This window comes from Ochotona curzoniae, unplaced genomic scaffold, assembly GCF_017591425.1.
Source record: "Ochotona curzoniae isolate NIBS_2020 unplaced genomic scaffold, NIBS_Ocur_1.0 contig_908, whole genome shotgun sequence".
In the NCBI taxonomy this organism is placed as follows: domain Eukaryota; kingdom Metazoa; phylum Chordata; class Mammalia; order Lagomorpha; family Ochotonidae; genus Ochotona; species Ochotona curzoniae.
In genome coordinates, this window is record NW_024466607.1 from 15,232,439 (window position 1) to 15,249,056 (window position 16,618).

The following is a 16,618-nucleotide window of genomic DNA, read 5'->3' on the forward strand; positions in this document are numbered from 1 at the left end:
TCCTCACCTCGAGTAGGACTCGGCCTCTTCGCGATCTGTGTGGTTACAGCAGCGCTCAACTTCCCCCATTTTACACGTGACTCAAACGTCAAAAAGCACCAAATGAGTTGGCATTGGAAGAATCTCTACTTAGAAAAAACGCATTGAGAACCGCGGTTGTTAAGTGTTTTTCACAATTTATTTTTATTAGAAAGGCAGATATACATGTAGAGAGGAGACAAATGATCCTTCCGCTGGTTCACTCCCTAAGACGAGTCAGCCAATCCAGGGCAAGGCGCCTCCTCCACTGCTTTCCCAGGCCGGCACATGGGACCCGCACGTGCAAGCCCAAGACTTTAGCCACTAGGCTACCGTGCCGGGTTCAGTTTCAAACAAGATCTTCTTTGCTGAAGATACAGGGTTGTAGTTATTACCAACCAGTGTCCGATGAAATCGCCCACCTTCCTCTCTTGGCCCTTGAGGGGAAGAGGATCTCTAGCTTTGCATATTTCTCTGTCAGCCTGGGGTACCACAGTGGAGACCTCCGGCTTGTTTCGGGGAGAGAGCCCCAGCCAGCCCTTCTCCCCCGGGGTGCACACACCCACCCCTGCACGCTCTGCCCTGGGACATGGGGAAACTTGGCGAGGGGGGCCCCGCCGAGAGGCGCCGAAAGAGCACTGGGCGGACACGACATTCCCGATGGCTTCCCGGGTGCCCACTCAACGGGAGTGATCGTGTCATTCCAAAGCGCTTTCCATGCCGCGAGCTCCCGAGCCCGCCGCCCAGCCGGGTCTGCACAGACCGTTGGGGCGGTTTTTCCCCAGGAAGTGAAGGGCTATCTTTAGCGGGCTGTGGGCTGAGGCGGCCCTGTGGGACCCGCCGCCGGCCTGCAGCGCTGCTTGCGGGTTCAAGTCCCGCCTCGACAACGTGCGAGCCCGCTGGCCCAGAGCCTTGTCCGGGAGGACGGGACAGGGGCACCAGGGGCTCCCCCAGCCGGGCCTGGGTGCTGCTCGGGCAGGAAAGCAGGGAACGAAATCCAAGCGCAGCTGGAATGCTCTCGAGACAACAGCTGCTTTTGGGATTCCGTTGCCCGCTGTCCAGCTGCTGCAGTAGGGCTCCTGCCCCCCCCCCGGGTCCACTGGCCCCCTAAGGGCCAACCCGGAACCCGCCCAGCCTAAGTCCCAGGGGGCGGGCCCGGGAGAGAGCAACAGGAGTCCAGCGGGAACAGAGACGCTCACCTGCGCCCAGAACAATGGGAGGGCAGCACGGGGCCCTCCCCTTGGGAGCGGGTCCCGATCCGGATTACATCCCCGGGCAGGATTAGCCCTGCTGGGTCCCGCGCAGGCCGGGCCCCGGTGCCGTGAGCACGGCAGGGCGGGTTTCAGAGACCGCCAAGAAGGGAAGCGCGCCCGTGGGGCCAGAGAGGAAGTCAAGCCGCGCGTCCGCCCTGGGAGGACACCCCCTTTGTCCGGTGCGCCGGCCAGCGCCCGGGGGCCGCCAAGGGACCCGCTCCCCGACACGCACACACGCAGCGGCGGGAGCCGGGAAGGGCCCTTGGGTGCCGCTCCTCCCGCCCGCCCGGACCGCACGGGGAGCGAACGCGACAACGTCCCCCCGAGGCCGCCACACGGCCGAGATGCCCGAACCCCGAGCGGGAGCCAGCTCCTCCCGCCATGTAGGCCCTGGACGCGGATCAAGACCGGGTGCGAGGGGAGCGTCTCGGAATGCAAGCAGACCGAGCGAGGCCCGGACGTCGCTCCGGACGCGGTCCAGTTCGAGTCTGGTCCGGTTTGGGCCGGTCGCTCCCAGACCTGGCGCGACCGAGTAGAACACGCTGTGGCCCTTCCGACGCCGGTTCTGGCCGCCCAAAGCCTGGGAGCCAGTTTATGGCGAAACCGCCTGGCCACGCCCCCTCGCGCTCGCCAGGAGCCAATCGGCGCGCGGCCACGCCCCTCCCGCAGCGTGCGGCGACGCCGCTAACGGTCGCGCGGGTGACGGTTGGAAAGGGGCGTGGCTCGGCGGCTGGCCGAGAGGGGAAACCCGACCCGAGCGCCCCGCGCCGGAGCCCGGGATTAGGGCGCCACGCCCCGTCCAGGTGTGCGGGACTCGGCCAGGTGCGCTCCCGCCCTCCCCCAGGGGCCCCGCGTCTGAGCGCACCCAGCCCCCGCGGGGTCGTCATGGCAACCGCACCACCAGCTGCCCCGAGTCCCCGGGGACTGTGGGCAGCGGGCGGGCCGGACGGCAGGTGCTGACACCCGAGCGTGGGAAACGCCCTGCGCGGACGCGGGGCGCCGGCCGAGCGTGCGGGGCGCCCTCCGGGCCGCTGGGGGCGCTCGAGGCGCGGCGGCCCGCACCACCCAGGCCCGCCGAGGGTCCGCCATGGCCGCCGCCACCGCGCTCCGCCGCCTGCCCCGCCTGAGACCCGCGCTTCGCTGTGCGCTGCCCGGGTGAGTCCGGGCCTGAGGCAGCCCGACGGCCAGGGCTCGCGCAGGGCCGGCCGCTCCCGCGCCCCGCAGCGCCCTGACCCTCCCCGCGCCCCCGCAGGGCCCCGCGGCGCGGACACCGGCTCTCGCCGGCCGACGACGAGTTGTACCAGCGGACGCGCATCTCGTTGCTGCAGCGCGAGGCTCCTCACGTCATGTACATCGACAGCTACAGCAGCCGCGGCTTCACGGTCAACGGGAACCGCGTGCTGGGCCCCTGCGCGCTGCTGCCGCACACCGTGGTGCAGTGGAACGTGAGGCGGCGTCCCGCAACCCGGGGAGGGCGAGGCTGCAGCTGCCGCTCGTCCCGTTGATGCCGTCTCCGCCTCTCCTCCCGCACAGGTGGGATCCCACCGGGACATCACGGAGGAGAGCTTCTCCCTCTTCTGGCTGCTGGAACCCCGGATAGGTATGGGGGGTGCCGCGGGGAGGGCAGTGGGTTTGGGGTTCCCTCCAGGGTCTCAGCGGACCTGGCTGTGACCCCAGCCCCTCCCCTAGAGATTGTCGTGGTGGGCACCGGGAACCGGACAGAGCGGCTGCAGCCCGCGGTCCTGCGAGCGCTGAGGCAGCGCGGTCTGTCCGTGGAAGTGCAGGACACGGTAGGTGTCCAGTGGGCCGCCCGGGGAGGATGCGGGGAGCCCGGGCCTCGCCGCCCAGCGTGGTGGGCTCACGCTGGCCTTTCCTTTGCAGCCCAATGCCTGTGCAACCTTCAACTTCCTGTGTCACGAGGGCCGGGTGACGGCAGCGGCTCTCATCCCTCCCCCTGGAGAGACCTGCTTGCAGGTCGAAGCCGCGGAGTGAACCACTGGGTTGTCCCAGAGGGCGAGGGCTGCCAGCAGCGGATGTTAATAATGTGATAATTTATACTCTCACTTTGCACCAGGTTTTTGTGTTGCTGACCAGGGGTGGATGGCTTAGTGGGGTATTGTGACTGGGCGTGGGGGACATGGAGGAACCTGAAGACGGGAAGGCTGTGCCTGTATTTCCGACCTGGTTAGTGATGTACAGGTATATATGTTTTTAAACATGTATTCGAAAGGCTTGCAATGCTGGGCTCTGCTTCACCCAGAAGCCTGGATCTCCACCAGGTTACCCAGCCATGTGCAGGTACCCAAACCCTGTGCCCAAACATGGTGCCGTGAGGTCTGACTCCGGGGCCAGGCCGTGTGGCATCTGGACTCCAGTTCTGGGGACTGCTGTGGCTCCCGGCAAGCCTGAGCTGCCCACAGCGGCCCGCAAGACCCATGGGCCCGACCCAAAGATCAGCCCTGGACAGAGGGTGCTGTGTTCACAGCTGGAGGAGTACTCAAAGACAAGACAGAACGTTTATTTATATATTCTTTTCAAGCTTTTATTGTAAAACCAAGGCAGGTGTGCTGGATTGGATCCCTGTTCAGAAAAGCCGCTTCTCATACCTGCGGACAGAGACCACCTGTGAGGCAGGGGCAGGAGCAGCTACGGCAGGTGTGGCAAGATCCCACCCAGTACCAACACTCACGAGTGGAGGCTGTGGACACCGCCTTCCACCTGTGCCGAGGAGGTCCTCTTCTCAAACTTGAGCTCCCCAGAATACATCATGGCTCTGTGGAGGACAGGTGTCAGGTGGGGCAGCTGGCTGGGGCCGAGCCCAGCTTCCCCCGCCCTGGCTGCCCAGGCTCACCGGACTTGAGTTAAGCTCTTGGCACCAATGTCTTGGCAGGAGTGCTGGATGCCGGCAATGAGGTATGGGACGAACTTGTGGATGGACCCTTTGTCCTGCACAGCCCCCGAGACCCCTTGGGCCACTTTGATTTTGTCCGCTTCGCTGCAGGGAGAAAGGCCACGTGAGAGTGGACTATCTGCACACAGCTGGGCCCAGGCTGGCAGGGATGGGTCCACGTCTCACCTGAAGTAGCGGTTCTGGCTGCTGAGGTGCTTGTCCATGGCGTCCAGGGAACCCATGCCCCGGTACTTCTTCAGCCGAATCCCATCAGAGAAGAAGTACTCCCCAGGGGCTTCAGTGGTGGCGGCCAGCAGGGAACCCATCATTACTGTGGACAGAGTGCTCAGGTCGGTGGCTGTGCAGCCGGGACAGGGGGTGTTGCAGGGCTGCAGGGGCACTGGCCCTCACCTGTGGAAGCCCCAAGGGCCAAAGCTTTGGCGATGTGACCCACATTCTGGATGCCTCCATCTGCAATGACTGGCACACCAAAACGCCGCGCGTATTCGGACACCTTATAGACTGCTGTTGCTTGGGGCCGCCCGCAGGCCAGCACTGTTGAGAGGGAGAACCAGAGGTGGGGCTGGAAGGGCGCAGGCCAAGGGCCCCCTGGCTCCACACTCAGCACTCTGGCGTTGTCAGCTACACCTGCGCTAGAACTGTGGCTCAGCAGCCACAGGGATGTGTGGGATGGCCACTGCCCCACCTGCCTGCAACAGTCCCAACAGCTGTGCGGCTTTCCACTTAGCCCTGCAAGTGCGCGTGCATGTGTGCAGGGCCCAGGGCAGCCGCAGGCACATGCAGGCTTGGCAGCCAGGGAAGTTCCGCCCAGCTGGTGTCAGGCTGGGCAGGGGGCACCGTGCGGTTAGTTCCCAGGGGCCTGAGGCAGGCCCAGCACTTGTCCCCGTGTTTTAGGCAGCTAAAGCAGGATGAGGGCAGTGGTCATGGAGGAGGATTTCAATAGGCTCTAGAGCTGCTGCCAAAGCGTGGCCTGCCAGGGGAGGGTGGGCCTGTCCCCTGTAAGTGCCCAGGAAGAGCTATGATCTCAAGCAGCCCCAAAACCATGGTCTGTACATCAGATTGCCCTGCCCACCCGTTAGCACCACAAACCCTGGGAGCTACAGCTACAGTCAACCAAGCAGCCGGGCAGTGGGCAGCTGGGCCGGCCAGGGGGCCAGGCCGGACTTACTATAGCAGCCCGAGACAGTAGAAGGGCATTTGGGGCTGTGGGACTTTATGTCAGGAGGGATCTTGGGAGCCACTAAATAAAACAAACAGACCAGAGTTTAGAGAGGGCGCGGAGCAAGAGCAGGAGGCCAGGCTAGGCAGGGGTGGCAGGAGAAGGGCGACAGGAACTTGTCTTGCTGCTATGCATCCAGTTGGCCTGTTGGACCCTTAGGAGGGCAGGAGGGGCATGAAGCCAGGCTCTCTGTGGGCTATCCAGGTGGGAACTTACCTTCTTGGGTGATGCAGATGGAGCCACTTCCCATGCCCACCCGCAGGGCATCCACTCCGGCATCAATGAGGTTCTTGGCCTGGGCAGCAGTGACCACTGCAGGGAAATGGAGGGAAATCCAGGGTTGAAGCCCCAGTGGAGACAGAGCGCCCCCACCTGGCCGCCTTCATTCAGTGCAGCCTGGCCTCACCATTGCCTCCAATTACTTGGAGATTGGGATATTTCTCTTTGATGTACTTGATCATGTTGATCTGGAAGATGGAGTTGCCCTGGGAGGAATCCTGGAACAGGAAGGAGTTCCTGTCAGACCCAGACAGGCAGCCGCCCCTCCCGCCCTGCCCTTTCCGCAGCTCACTAGGACGACGACGTCCACCCCTGCTTGGGCCAGCAAATCCAGCCGGTACTTGTCGTCCTCATGTGTACCGATGGCTGCCCCACACAGCAGCTGCTTCTTGGCATCTTTGGAAGCCAGTGGGTAGTCCCGATTCTTCTTTAGGTCAGTCCGGGCAATGATGGCCACCAGCTCATCGTCTTCATTGACAATGGGCAGCTTTCCTGTGACGACAGAAAGGTGTCAATTAGCATGAGCACCTGTCTTGTTCCTGGCCCACCCTGGCTGGCACTTACCCTTCTTGCTGCGCTGCAGAATTTCATTGGCCTCCTTCAGTGTGATGCCTGCAGGGGCGACCACCAGGTCTTCCCGCTTCGTCATGATCTAGGACAGTGGGAAGTGAGGACGGGCTCATCTCAAGTCAGACCACCCCACAACTTGAGCCCAACCAGGGAGGAGGGCTTATGGATCCAGGGAAGCCATGGACGCAGTGACAGGCAAAACGGGTTGCAGGACAACGAATTGAGCACAATAAGGACAGAAACCAGGACAGGCAGGCGTCTTTCTGGATGGAAGCATGATAAGATGGCAGAGGCGGCCTCCCCGTGGGGTGCTGCCACGGTACTCACCTCCTCCAGGAAGCGGTCGTGCTCTTCCTCCTTGAGAAAATCAATGTCCCGTGAGGATATGATGCCCACCAAGCGGCTGCCCATGCGCCCTGTGTCCGTGATGGGGATTCCGCAGAAGCCATGCCGTGCTTTGGCCTCAAACACATCCCGCACCCGGTCCTTGGGGCTGAGGACCACGGGGTCTGTGATGAATCCCTGTTCGTATTTCTGGAAAGGACAGCAAGAGAGGTTATCTTGGCTTTAGACTGCTCAACTCAGGCTCTGTCTTACATGCCCTTTGACAGATGCAGAGCAGGTCACGCTGTTGCCTAACATGACACAAGTGACACAGAGCGTTCACCTACTGCCCTTCTGCCACCATAAGAGGGGGTCTTGGGCCAGTCTCCTCCATGATAAACATCACAGCAGGCAACAAGGTTGTAGATTAGTGCGACTAACCCCTCCCTTTCCCACCCAAATTCCATCTCACTGCAATTCCCATGAGCTGGTGGCCACACTCCATGTCTGACCTTCACTTTGCGCACTTCGTTTGCCTGGAACTCAGGTGTGCAGTTGTGATGGATAAAGCCAATACCGCCTGTGAGCTACAGGATGAAGAGACGGGAGAGGGAGTGAGCGACCACAGGCACGCCTGGGCCAGGGGAGCCAGGGGCTGTCCTCTATGGCTCAGGGGAACTTACCGCCATTGCTATGGCCATGCCAGCCTCAGTGACGGTATCCATCGGGGAGGAAACAAGTGGGGTCTTGAGGGTGATCTTCTTGGTCAGGGCAGAGGTCAGGTCCTGCAGAGATCAGGGCCACCAATGGGGTACAGCGCCTCTCTGACAGGCACCATGTGGGCACTACCCACTGGCCAGCATCTGCCCCCAAGCCCACCTCAGTGCGGGATCCAAGATCAGGTGACCATGGCTTGCCCAGCCCACTGAGGTGCCTACTCATACTCACCACTTGGTCTGCCGTGAAGTCGATGTACCCGGGCAGGATGAGAAAGTCGCTGTAGGAGAGGGGATTCAATGGAGGTAGAGGGCTGTCAGCTCACGGAAGCAGGAGGCTTACCCCCACGGAGCCTGGGAGCATCGGGACGCTGACAGGGCCATGTCACCACAGACAAGTCGCGACGCAAGGTGGAGATGGGGACTGGGGGATATTTCCTGCCACCGAACTGTCATCAGTGCTACTGAAACCCTGGCAATTGCATGTGTCCAAAGGACGGAATTTATCCTGGAATCCCAAACCCTTACCCCCACCCCCTGTCCCAATCGCAGTATCCCCTCCCGGGATGGGTGGCCAATACCCGGGGCCCGTGCTCCAGCGCCCGCCTGAACCCCCATCTGCCCTGCATGCCGCCCCCTCTCCTCGCTCGGGAGAGCCCCGCGGTCCCGCACTTGTAGGTAAGGCCGTCCCCGCAGTTGAAGAGCTGCTGAGCGGTGAGCCCATCGTCCGGAACATAGGACGTGCCGCCACTGATGAGGTAGTCGGCCATGGCTCACGCCGAGCGCCGCGTGTCTCCGAGGACCGCGCCGCAGAGGCCTCCGCCGCCTGGCCGCGCCAATATAAACCAGCCTATTTCGTCACTGCGCCGCGCCCGCTGCTGACGTCACCACGCACCGCGCAGGGGCGGGACCAGCGGCTAGGGCCCGCCCCGCGGGATCTGCGCACGCGCCGCGCCGAGCCGCTCCTCCCCCGCCCTCCCCGCAGGACCTGGGCAGCAGGGAAGGCCACTGGCCGCCACATTCCACCCCAAATAAAGACGCGTCGTGCACTCGCAGGTTGAAAAGACGTGCTTGTCATTCTTAATAAACAACTAGAGTAAGAATACATAAGAGAAACAGAGTGGTATCTCTATATGATACACGAGTGTATGTTACAAGAATTCCATCAGGCACAGGGGCCCCAAGTTTAAGGCCTCATTGTTAGGCCAAAACAAAACAAAAAAGGCATGGTAAAGTTTTTACTTTTACAGCTAAAATGTCACTTGTCATCAAGGAGGGTGAAATAGAAATTGTCTGTAATAAATCATAATTGAAGATCCCCTCATTTTTCTTCATTTAAGATGCTAAGTTTATGTTTGAGCATGAAGAAAGAAAAGAACTTGGCTCCTCTGGGGTGGGTGCCACCTCCAGTCCAGGGAGGAAGCCAGCTGGGGAGATGGCCTGGAGGGTCGATCCGTCATCAGGTTCCATCTTTCTGGAGGAAAGCAAGGAGCCGCAGTCTCCTAACAGTCCAGGCCTTCTCACTAAGCCCCAGGCAAAAAGAAAACTCCATCAGCAACTTTCTAGAACATCTGGAAACTCAGAGCCCTGTGGGCTTAGGAGTCAAGTTGGCTGCAGGTCTGAAGATGCAAAGGGGGCTGAGTGTTCTTTTACATTTTAAACAGAAGCAGCCTCAGGGGCTTCATAACTACACCAATAAAAAAGAAAAAAGGAAAGATGGTGGCCTCTTCTTAGTGTGACGTCTGTCGTCTGTCGGTTCCTCCTGGCCCCTCAGTGCATGGTGCTGGCGCTGGCCACGGCGATGGCCTCTTGAATCTCTCGGATCACCAGGATGCGGGTCAGCATCTGGCCCATTTGCTCGCGGCTGATGGGCTGCACAGAGTACCAGATCGGGCTGTTGGGGGCCACCACCGGCTCGGGGGTCAGATAAAAGGTGTCATTCCGGCCTTTCACGCTCTGGGGGCTGAAGAAGAGCTGGTAAGAGCAGGGAAACAGTTCTACACCCACCACCCATTGCCCTTACACATTCAAATGCTATCTGCGAAACATGGGAAGGCCAGGCAGCAGCTGTGCAGGGTGGCTCAGCTCCTGAGCTCCACGAAGCCAGCCCCCATCTCCACCCATGTGCAGGCTGCCAGCAGTCTGCCCCTGCTTCTCTAGTGCCAGCTGCCATCCATCACCGGCTGCATTTGGGTTGGGATCCCTGGGCACATGGATGTGAGTTCATCTGAGCTTCCAAGAGAGCCAGCTTTGCAGCTCAGGTTTACCGGCAAGTCTGTGCCCACAATTTGCTCTCTCCACTAAGGCTGTACCACCCACTGCTGTGGCTGCTGTCTACTGGATACTTAGCACACTCAATCCTGTAATAGTTACTCATCCATCCATTCAAGATTGACTGACTGGCCAATGTGGGCCAGGTCTATACTAGGTGCTGATGATAAAGAAATGAGAACACGTGGGTGTCAGGCTGGGACTGTCTCCATACTCAGAGCTCTGATTCCAGCCACCGTGTCCACGCGGTGACCTGTCCCTGGGCGGCCAGTGTGCCATTTGGCACCAGGCTCCACCTGCTGGCCGCCCAGCGGACAGCTCTGGGGTTTTGGAGCTTTGAATTGCTGCTTAGGTATCTCCATGTCAAACCAACTGTACTTCTGGGATGTCAATCTTTATGGATAAGACTGATACACCAAATTCTTTTAAATCCTGTGTAGTACTTGTAATCACTGAACAATGATGACCACTGAACATCAGTCCATGCAAAAGCTAAGGCTTGGGGCTTGTCTAGCAGGATCATATTGTATTACCTGACATGATGATGGTTTAGCAAATGGTTCATATAGGCAGGGCCATGACATTAAGTAGAACATGAGAGAATCATATCCGGGGGTAGATTCTGTGGGGGATGTGTGGGCCAAACCCTGTGGAAATACTAGCCCCACTGGGCTAGCTGAAGAGGTTCATTCTTCCACTTGAGCAAGAATCTTGGAGCATGCCCCACATCAGGGACCTGGGGTGGGTGGGAGACTGGGTCAGGCTTCTCCCTTAATATCCCCCTTTACCTCAGATACATGAAGGAAACAATGAGGAAATAATAGTCTTACCCACTTTCCTGTAGCCCTTGAACCTTTTTACCCTAATTAATTATGTAAAAGTTGTCAAAAGTCTAATAAAAAAAAAAGGAAAAAGGAAAAAAAAATGAGAACAGCTCCTTTGTCATGGAGCAAACAGAAAAGAATGGAAATAGCAACTAAGTTGTTACACAAACACATAAACTGCTGGTAAGAGTTGAGAGGGAACAGGGAGGTGACATGGAAATGTGGAGGAAACATTGACACACTTGAGAGAAGCTGGTGGCTGGACACCAAGTGCTCCGCAGACCAAGGGGAGCAAGGGGGAGGGCATGCATGGAAGGCCTTGTCGGCCACGTGCAAACCCAGAGTGAGAAAAGCCAGGCTTCCAAAGTTTTAGTCTAAGTGACATCCTAAGACCAAAAGCTAGAAAAATCATTTGTGTGTTGCTGTGCAAAGAGAAGTGGAAGCAAGTGGTGAGAGGACTTCAGGGCAGCAGTGACAAAAGCACAGGTCTTAGAAAACGCAGGGCAATGCTGCACAGAGGAGGAAGGCGCCTTTCTCTACCTTCACACCCTCTGTGTCAAAGGACACAGCAAACCAGGGAAGGTTCGCTCGGGAATCACAATGCTGGGCCCACAACAGATTCTAGGTAAATCAGCAAGATTGCATCTATATTTAATATTAGGAGTGTTTCTTACCATGTTTGTGACTAGACTGTCTCTCTGTTAAGACATGCACCTGAGCACAATGCGCACGCACACACACACACACACGGAGTTAGGCAGTCACAGTAAAGCCTCCATACCATTTAAAGAGGTAGAAATCGTAGAGCTTGATGGGACACCTCAGGGGATTCTCTGGATTTTCTGTCTGTTCTGCGTACATGTCATCTGTAACTATAAAAAAAACAAAAAACAAAAAACCCACCCCAACCACAGGCATGCATGAGCTAGGCAAACACCCCACCTGGGGAGCTCGAGGGAACGGGGAGAAAGGCAGGAGTCATTGGCAGTTTCAAACCCAAGGGAAGTTGGTTGAATGGGCTGGGACTGCACATAAAGCACTTGCTTTGCCCTTCTGCCTCCTCTTCCTACCTTTCTGGCCAGTCTGGTGGATCCCAAGAGCCTTCAGGTACCGAATACTGGTGCTTTTATCCTTGGGATTGGAGGGGTTCTTCTTAGTTTGCCGTAAGACCTTGGAGAAGGCCAGCTTCATGTGCTGGTCCACTGTCTTCAACAGGAAGTACCTGGACCACAAGTGAAAGCAAGGCAGAGGGAGGGGTGCCAGGAGGATACCATGATTTGCCCTCCACCCAGTGGCGCTGCAGAGGAGCCACTGCCCACACTCCCAGGGTCTGGGCAGGCCCACATCCAAGCACAGTGTCCAGCAGAGGAGACACATCAAGATGCATGGAAAGGTTTTTGACAAGGTTGTCTGCCTCATCAAATACCACACACACACACACACACACACACACACACACACACACACAAAGAAATGAAAAAAAAAAAAAAAGCACAGCCAAGTGCAGCTAGAGGCTTTCAGTAACCCAAAAGTTCTCAAATATGTGCCAGAGGAATTCACAGGTCCTCCTGCAGTTTCCACTGTCCTCGCTGGGCAGATGCCAGCAGTGCTGAGTATGGAGCCTCTAGAACACTTACTTGGTGTTAAAGAACATGAGGGTGGTCAGCAGGGTGGAGGGGGAGTGAGCGCCAAGCTGCTTGCACTCCCACAGCATCTCCTCAGTCACGTGGCTGGGCAGGACATAGCCTAGGAGGAATAGAGTACTGCTACAACAGGTGATGGCAGGCGGGCCCTCCAAGGCACAGGACCATATATGGGAAGAGGACAGGTTTCATTAGGTTTTTTTCAACTCTCCCTAGAGTGTTGTAGGTAGAACACATATGGCTGGGTCTCGACTTAAGCTTATGGCACAGCACCTGATACGCTGTGGCTGCTGCTCAACCACATGGTGAGAACCACAGCTCTGCATGATTGCTGCTATCTAAAAAATTCTTCCTCTAACCCAAGGCCAACACAGGGATCAATAATTGACCTTGCGAAGAATAAATTACCTAAAAATGTAAAGCCAATCCTGCATACATGATTATTTTTTTGAAATGGGGGAGTTTCCATGTTTCCACAGCGTGCAGGACCCAAGGGCTAGGGTGCACGCCCTTGCTGGCCTTTATCAAATTTCTGTGGGTCTGCAATCTCTACAAGGCAAGCTCATTTTCATCTCCTCTCTAGAAAAAAGGGAGACTGACATAATTGTAAGCTTCTCCCTAAAGAGCAGACTTAACTCTAAGAACCCAGTTCACCAAGGAACACAGAGGTAAGAAGGGGCAAAGGCAACAGTTTCAAAGACAGCCTTAGGCAGCCATGTCTGCGCCAAAGGAACAGGATACTTGGCACGCGCACCAAGCACCTGCATGTGCTTTACTCAGCAGACAGTGTGTGTGCCTGTACACAGGGGTCCCGGGAATGGCACACACACCAGGATGTTCTTGCAGTCTCAGCATTTATTAAGGCAGTGAGGGTGACACCATTCACAAAGAAACATTCTTGGCCTCAGGCAATGGCCTAGTGGCTAAATTCTCCCTTACACGTGCCAGGGTCCCATATGGGCACCATGTTCATGTCCTGGCTGCTCTGCTTCCCATCCAACTCCCTGACTGTGGCCTGGAATAGCAGTAGAGGACGACCCAAAGCCTTGAGACCCTGCACCTGTATGGGTGACCCAGAAAAACCTCGTGGCTCTTGGCTTTGGATTGGCTCAACTCCAGCTGTCGTGGCCACTTGGGGAGTGAACCAGGAGATGAAGGATTTTTCTGTCTTTTTCTCTATAAAATCTGCCTTTCAATAAAAATAGACCTTTAAAAAACAAACCAAAACTAAAACACCCACATTTTGCTCAACATCGCCCGATTCTATTCTTGCCAAAACTGGCCCTCTAACGACATCAGTGTACTTCTGTTTCTTTAAGTACACTAGTGTAGCTTAGCGCACACTATGGAGGTTAGAGTGCGACGTGGGCCAATGAGAAGCCTTCCTGCTCACAGCAGCCCTCCTCAGGAAGGGATCTGTCTTAGGGACATCTGCCTACAGACTGTCACTTAGTTCACTTCTCTGGGTTTGTGGCTGCCACCTAACCCCTTTGTTATGATCCCCTCATCTTAGTTGTTCAGCAACACAATTTTAAATCAACTTTAATGCCCGAGTGCCAGGACTTGTCATGGGAGAATGGAGATACAGAAACTTGAGCATAGAAATCATGTGTCAAAATAACATTTTATTAAAAACAAAATATATTCTTCCTCTGCTCTCAAATAGTAGCAGTAAGGCACCGACAGGAAAGGGAAGCCTGCCCTGTGAAATGCCCATGCCCCACAGGCGTGTGTCTGGCTTCAGTTCCTAGCTCCAGGGGGATTGTAATTTCCTTCTAAAATGCACACGGGGAGGCACGGGTGACAGCTCTGGATCCTGACAGCCTACATGACATTCCTGGACTGATTCTAGGGTCCTGACTTTGGCCTTGCCCAGTCCCAACTGTTGTGACTGAAAATAATGACCAAACCATGAAGTTCAATATGAAGTAACAGGAGCCAGAGTTGTGGCGAAATAAGTAAAGCCGCTGTCTGCAGTGTGGACAGCCAATATACCTGCAGGATTGAGTCACAACTGCTGCACTTCCCAACCAGCTCTCTGCTATTGTGCTCAGAAAAGCAACAAAAGATGGCACAAGTGCTTGGGCCCCTATACCCACTCAGGGGACTCTGAAGGAGCATCTGGGCCTCAGTTTCAGATCAGCTCAGCCCTGGTTGTTGCAGTGGACAAACAGATCTGTCTCTCCTTTTCTCTCTTCAACTCTGCCTTTCAAATAAAAATAAATAAATATTAGAAAATTCAATACGTCCAGATATTACCATAGACATAGTGATGAGTAAGAAGTCACCAATGAACATAGCTAAAAAAATACACATACACAGAAAATTGCTCTTTATATCCAATTATCAGTCACCTATAAATACAAGGGAAAACAACACTAATTTAAACTATACCAAGGAGGTACAGTAAGAAAAAAATAGACTGACAACCAACCGAAGGACTAGTTTCTCCCATGCAATGCAAAGAAAAGAGAACTGGAGAAAGTCAAAATTAAAACTAGATGTAAAAGCATTAGTCAATTTCAATACATAAACGCTATTCTCCCTCTCACATAAATCAAAATAAAGAAATTTATGACACTAGTAGAGACATCAAGACAAGGGATATAATACAGAATCTTTTTTGTTGTTGTTGTTAAGCAAATATAATGTCATTGTGGTACGTCAAGAATATATTGTCACGGCTCTGCAGGCGCACAGAATTTTATGCAGCTACCTGTGATGTGAGCATTCCACACTGTAGCACTGGTCCAAGGTCTGGCTGTTCCACTAGCAAAGCAGCTCCCCACTAAAGCCCCTGGGCAGTAGAAGATGGCCCAGATGCTGGAGCCGCTGGCACCTATGCGGAAGACCTGGATGGAGTACTGGGCTTTTGGTTTCAGCTTAGCCCAGCACTGGCCACTGAGGCCACTGGAGAGCTAATTAGCAGTTGGATGGTCTTGCTCACTTTCACCTTCTTTAACTTTCCAATAAATAGACTTCTAAAAAGGAAAAACAAAAAATCAAAACACAACTTCCAGAGGCAAGGCACCAGAATGGTGAGGTGTGCTGGGCCATGCCTTCTAACACTAGTCTGCTGGCAGTTGGCAGGTCCAAGAGTTGGGTTCCTAACACCCATGTAAGAGATCTGGATCTTCTTTACGAAATCAAGCTGTTTTTTGTAAAATGTCTGCTCCTAGTTTTGGCTTGGTTCAACCTCAGCCACTGTGAGCACGTAAGAGCTGTGCCTGTCTGTGTTCCTGCCTCATTCACACACAAACAAATCAAAACCAAAATATATAATGAAAGCCTGGATAAACAGTGTGGAATTTATTTCAAAATAATGTAGGAAGGGAAACAGGTGGTAGGATACATGAAGTGTCCTGTTGAGGTATGAGGGGAACTCATTAATCTAGTTTCCTTTTACATATGCTGAAAATTCTGTAACCAGAGCTAAAAACTGAACTATGAAAACTCACACTTGGCTTGAAAATTTATAAAATCACATTAACAGTGAGTCATGCACTCGTTTCTCTTTTAATAACTTTACTAGAAAGTGAGAGGAGTCAGGGAACGGGGAAGAAAAAGGAGGCCCCAAATGCCTACCAGCCAGGGTTAGGCCAGGCTAAAACCAGAAGCCCAGGGCTCAGTTCAGACTGATCTTCCACATAGACCAGAGGGACCCGAGTATCTGAAGCCTCCTCTGAAGCTGAATTGGACGGGAGCGGTGAGAACTGGCACACGAAATGTGGAGGTCGCAGGGTATTTTAAACCACGATGCCAAATGCCTGCCCTCATGCCTCTATCCTAATGACAGTCCCTAAGCAAGGCCTCCCTAACGATGCCCGTAACACTTAGCATTCCTTGTGTTCTATGCTTCCAACAACTTAATCTGCTTATTTACAGCTCACGTGGGATGACTAGACTATAAACTCCAAGACCTGGTATACAGTAGGCATTCAAAAATTTTATTTAGCCAATAGCTTAAAATAATCAAAGCGTTAATAGCATACATTTCAATACATAGTAATGCCAGGATTAAAACTCAACAGAGACTGTTCTATCATTAAAATAAATGTTGAAAAAAAATATTGACCTTTGTAAGAAATTCTCAAACTGATTTTCAAAGTGGTTGTGACATTCTGCATTTCTACCTGCTGCTCCATTCTTCAAGGCAACATCTGCTGCTGTGATCTGGATTTTAGTCACTCTGGTAAATGAATAGTTCTGCTTTATTGTGTTAGCTTTCAACTCCTTGATGGCACATCAAGTACCTTTTCTTCTTTGGTCACACAGCAGTTCAGATATTTTGCATTATGTTTTATTCAGGCTATTCTCTTGCTGCTGACTTTTAAGAAGTCTTTGTGGATTTTAGGTAAGTCTTTTAGTAAATTATGTGTTCCTTCCTAGTTTGTGCCTTCTTGGAGCATTCTACTAAGTTTGTTACACATGGTGTAACTTAAATTTTAATGAAGCTTCCATTTTTACTTCATAGACTGTGTTTATCAAAAAGGTGACCATCAAACCCAAAGTCATGTAGATTTCCTCCAGATAACCTTCTAATAATTTTAAGATTTTTTTTTTTTTTAATTGGAAAGTCAGATCCACAGA

General features: G+C 54.4%; 4 protein-coding genes across 9 annotated transcripts in view; 1 reads left to right on the forward strand and 3 right to left on the reverse strand.

The window, feature by feature from the left end:
• Positions 1–165: 165 nt before the first annotated feature.
• On the reverse strand, positions 166–2,360 carry LOC121165973. Its single transcript, XM_040994994.1, has 2 exons — positions 2,235–2,360; positions 166–1,955 (listed from the first exon to the last, which is right to left on the reverse strand). Exons 1-2 carry the CDS (start codon positions 2,358–2,360, stop codon positions 717–719), a joined length of 1,365 nt encoding a protein of 454 aa, XP_040850928.1. The 3' UTR covers positions 166–716.
• On the forward strand, positions 2,359–3,334 carry NDUFAF3 (NADH:ubiquinone oxidoreductase complex assembly factor 3). The gene is made up of 5 exons (XM_040994440.1): positions 2,359–2,426; positions 2,524–2,716; positions 2,805–2,871; positions 2,961–3,061; positions 3,153–3,334. The coding sequence occupies exons 1-5, from the start codon at positions 2,359–2,361 to the stop codon at positions 3,261–3,263; spliced, it is 540 nt and encodes a 179-aa protein (XP_040850374.1). The 3' UTR covers positions 3,264–3,334.
• A 461-nt stretch (positions 3,335–3,795) lies between these two features.
• Positions 3,796–8,131, reverse strand: IMPDH2 (inosine monophosphate dehydrogenase 2). 4 transcript variants are annotated; one of them, XM_040994436.1, is made up of 15 exons: positions 7,963–8,130; positions 7,523–7,571; positions 7,258–7,359; positions 7,087–7,161; positions 6,578–6,784; positions 6,245–6,332; positions 5,973–6,172; positions 5,808–5,898; positions 5,618–5,713; positions 5,351–5,422; positions 4,573–4,716; positions 4,348–4,492; positions 4,123–4,266; positions 3,961–4,044; positions 3,796–3,877 (listed from the first exon to the last, which is right to left on the reverse strand). In XM_040994436.1, the coding sequence occupies exons 1-15, from the start codon at positions 8,058–8,060 to the stop codon at positions 3,856–3,858; spliced, it is 1,617 nt and encodes a 538-aa protein (XP_040850370.1). In that variant the 5' UTR covers positions 8,061–8,130; the 3' UTR covers positions 3,796–3,855. The 4 variants fall into 4 exon arrangements, with proteins under 4 accessions (XP_040850370.1, XP_040850371.1, XP_040850372.1 ...); XM_040994437.1 differs by lacking the exon at positions 5,351–5,422 and having other exon boundaries at positions 7,963–8,131; XM_040994438.1 differs by lacking the exon at positions 5,351–5,422 and having other exon boundaries at positions 7,102–7,161.
• A 216-nt stretch (positions 8,132–8,347) lies between these two features.
• The window catches only part of QRICH1 (glutamine rich 1), a 48,046-nt gene continuing 39,775 nt past the window's right edge, over positions 8,348–16,618 (reverse strand). For all 3 annotated transcript variants that reach the window (XM_040994435.1, XM_040994432.1, XM_040994434.1), the window contains 4 exons: positions 12,023–12,131; positions 11,456–11,607; positions 11,167–11,257; positions 8,348–9,253 (listed from right to left, as the gene is read on the reverse strand). In XM_040994435.1, the coding sequence (XP_040850369.1) occupies positions 9,061–9,253; positions 11,167–11,257; positions 11,456–11,607; positions 12,023–12,131 (545 nt within the window). In that variant the 3' untranslated portion in view covers positions 8,348–9,060. The remainder of the gene's footprint in view (positions 9,254–11,166; positions 11,258–11,455; positions 11,608–12,022; positions 12,132–16,618) is intronic.

What these genes read in the sequence shown, in the direction of transcription:
- NDUFAF3 (XM_040994440.1), top strand. Translation starts at nt 2,359, where the DNA reads ATGGCCGCCGCCACCGCGCTCCGCCGCCTGCCCCGCCTGAGACCCGCG. An exon ending in CTTCGCTGTGCGCTGCCCGG is followed by an intron (nt 2,427 to 2,523) that starts GTGAGTCCGGGC and finishes GCGCCCCCGCAG; the next exon opens with GGCCCCGCGGCGCGGACACC. An exon ending in ACACCGTGGTGCAGTGGAAC is followed by an intron (nt 2,717 to 2,804) that starts GTGAGGCGGCGT and finishes CCTCCCGCACAG; the next exon opens with GTGGGATCCCACCGGGACAT.
- LOC121165973 (XM_040994994.1), bottom strand. Translation starts at nt 2,360, where the DNA reads ATGGCGGACCCTCGGCGGGCCTGGGTGGTGCGGGCCGCCGCGCCTCGA. An exon ending in AGGGCGTTTCCCACGCTCGG is followed by an intron (nt 1,956 to 2,234) that starts GTGTCAGCACCT and finishes CGCGACCGTTAG; the next exon opens with CGGCGTCGCCGCACGCTGCG.
- IMPDH2 (XM_040994436.1), bottom strand. Translation starts at nt 8,060, where the DNA reads ATGGCCGACTACCTCATCAGTGGCGGCACGTCCTATGTTCCGGACGAT. An exon ending in GGGGACGGCCTTACCTACAA is followed by an intron (nt 7,572 to 7,962) that starts GTGCGGGACCGC and finishes CCTCTCCTACAG; the next exon opens with CGACTTTCTCATCCTGCCCG. An exon ending in ACTTCACGGCAGACCAAGTG is followed by an intron (nt 7,360 to 7,522) that starts GTGAGTATGAGT and finishes TGATCTCTGCAG; the next exon opens with GACCTGACCTCTGCCCTGAC.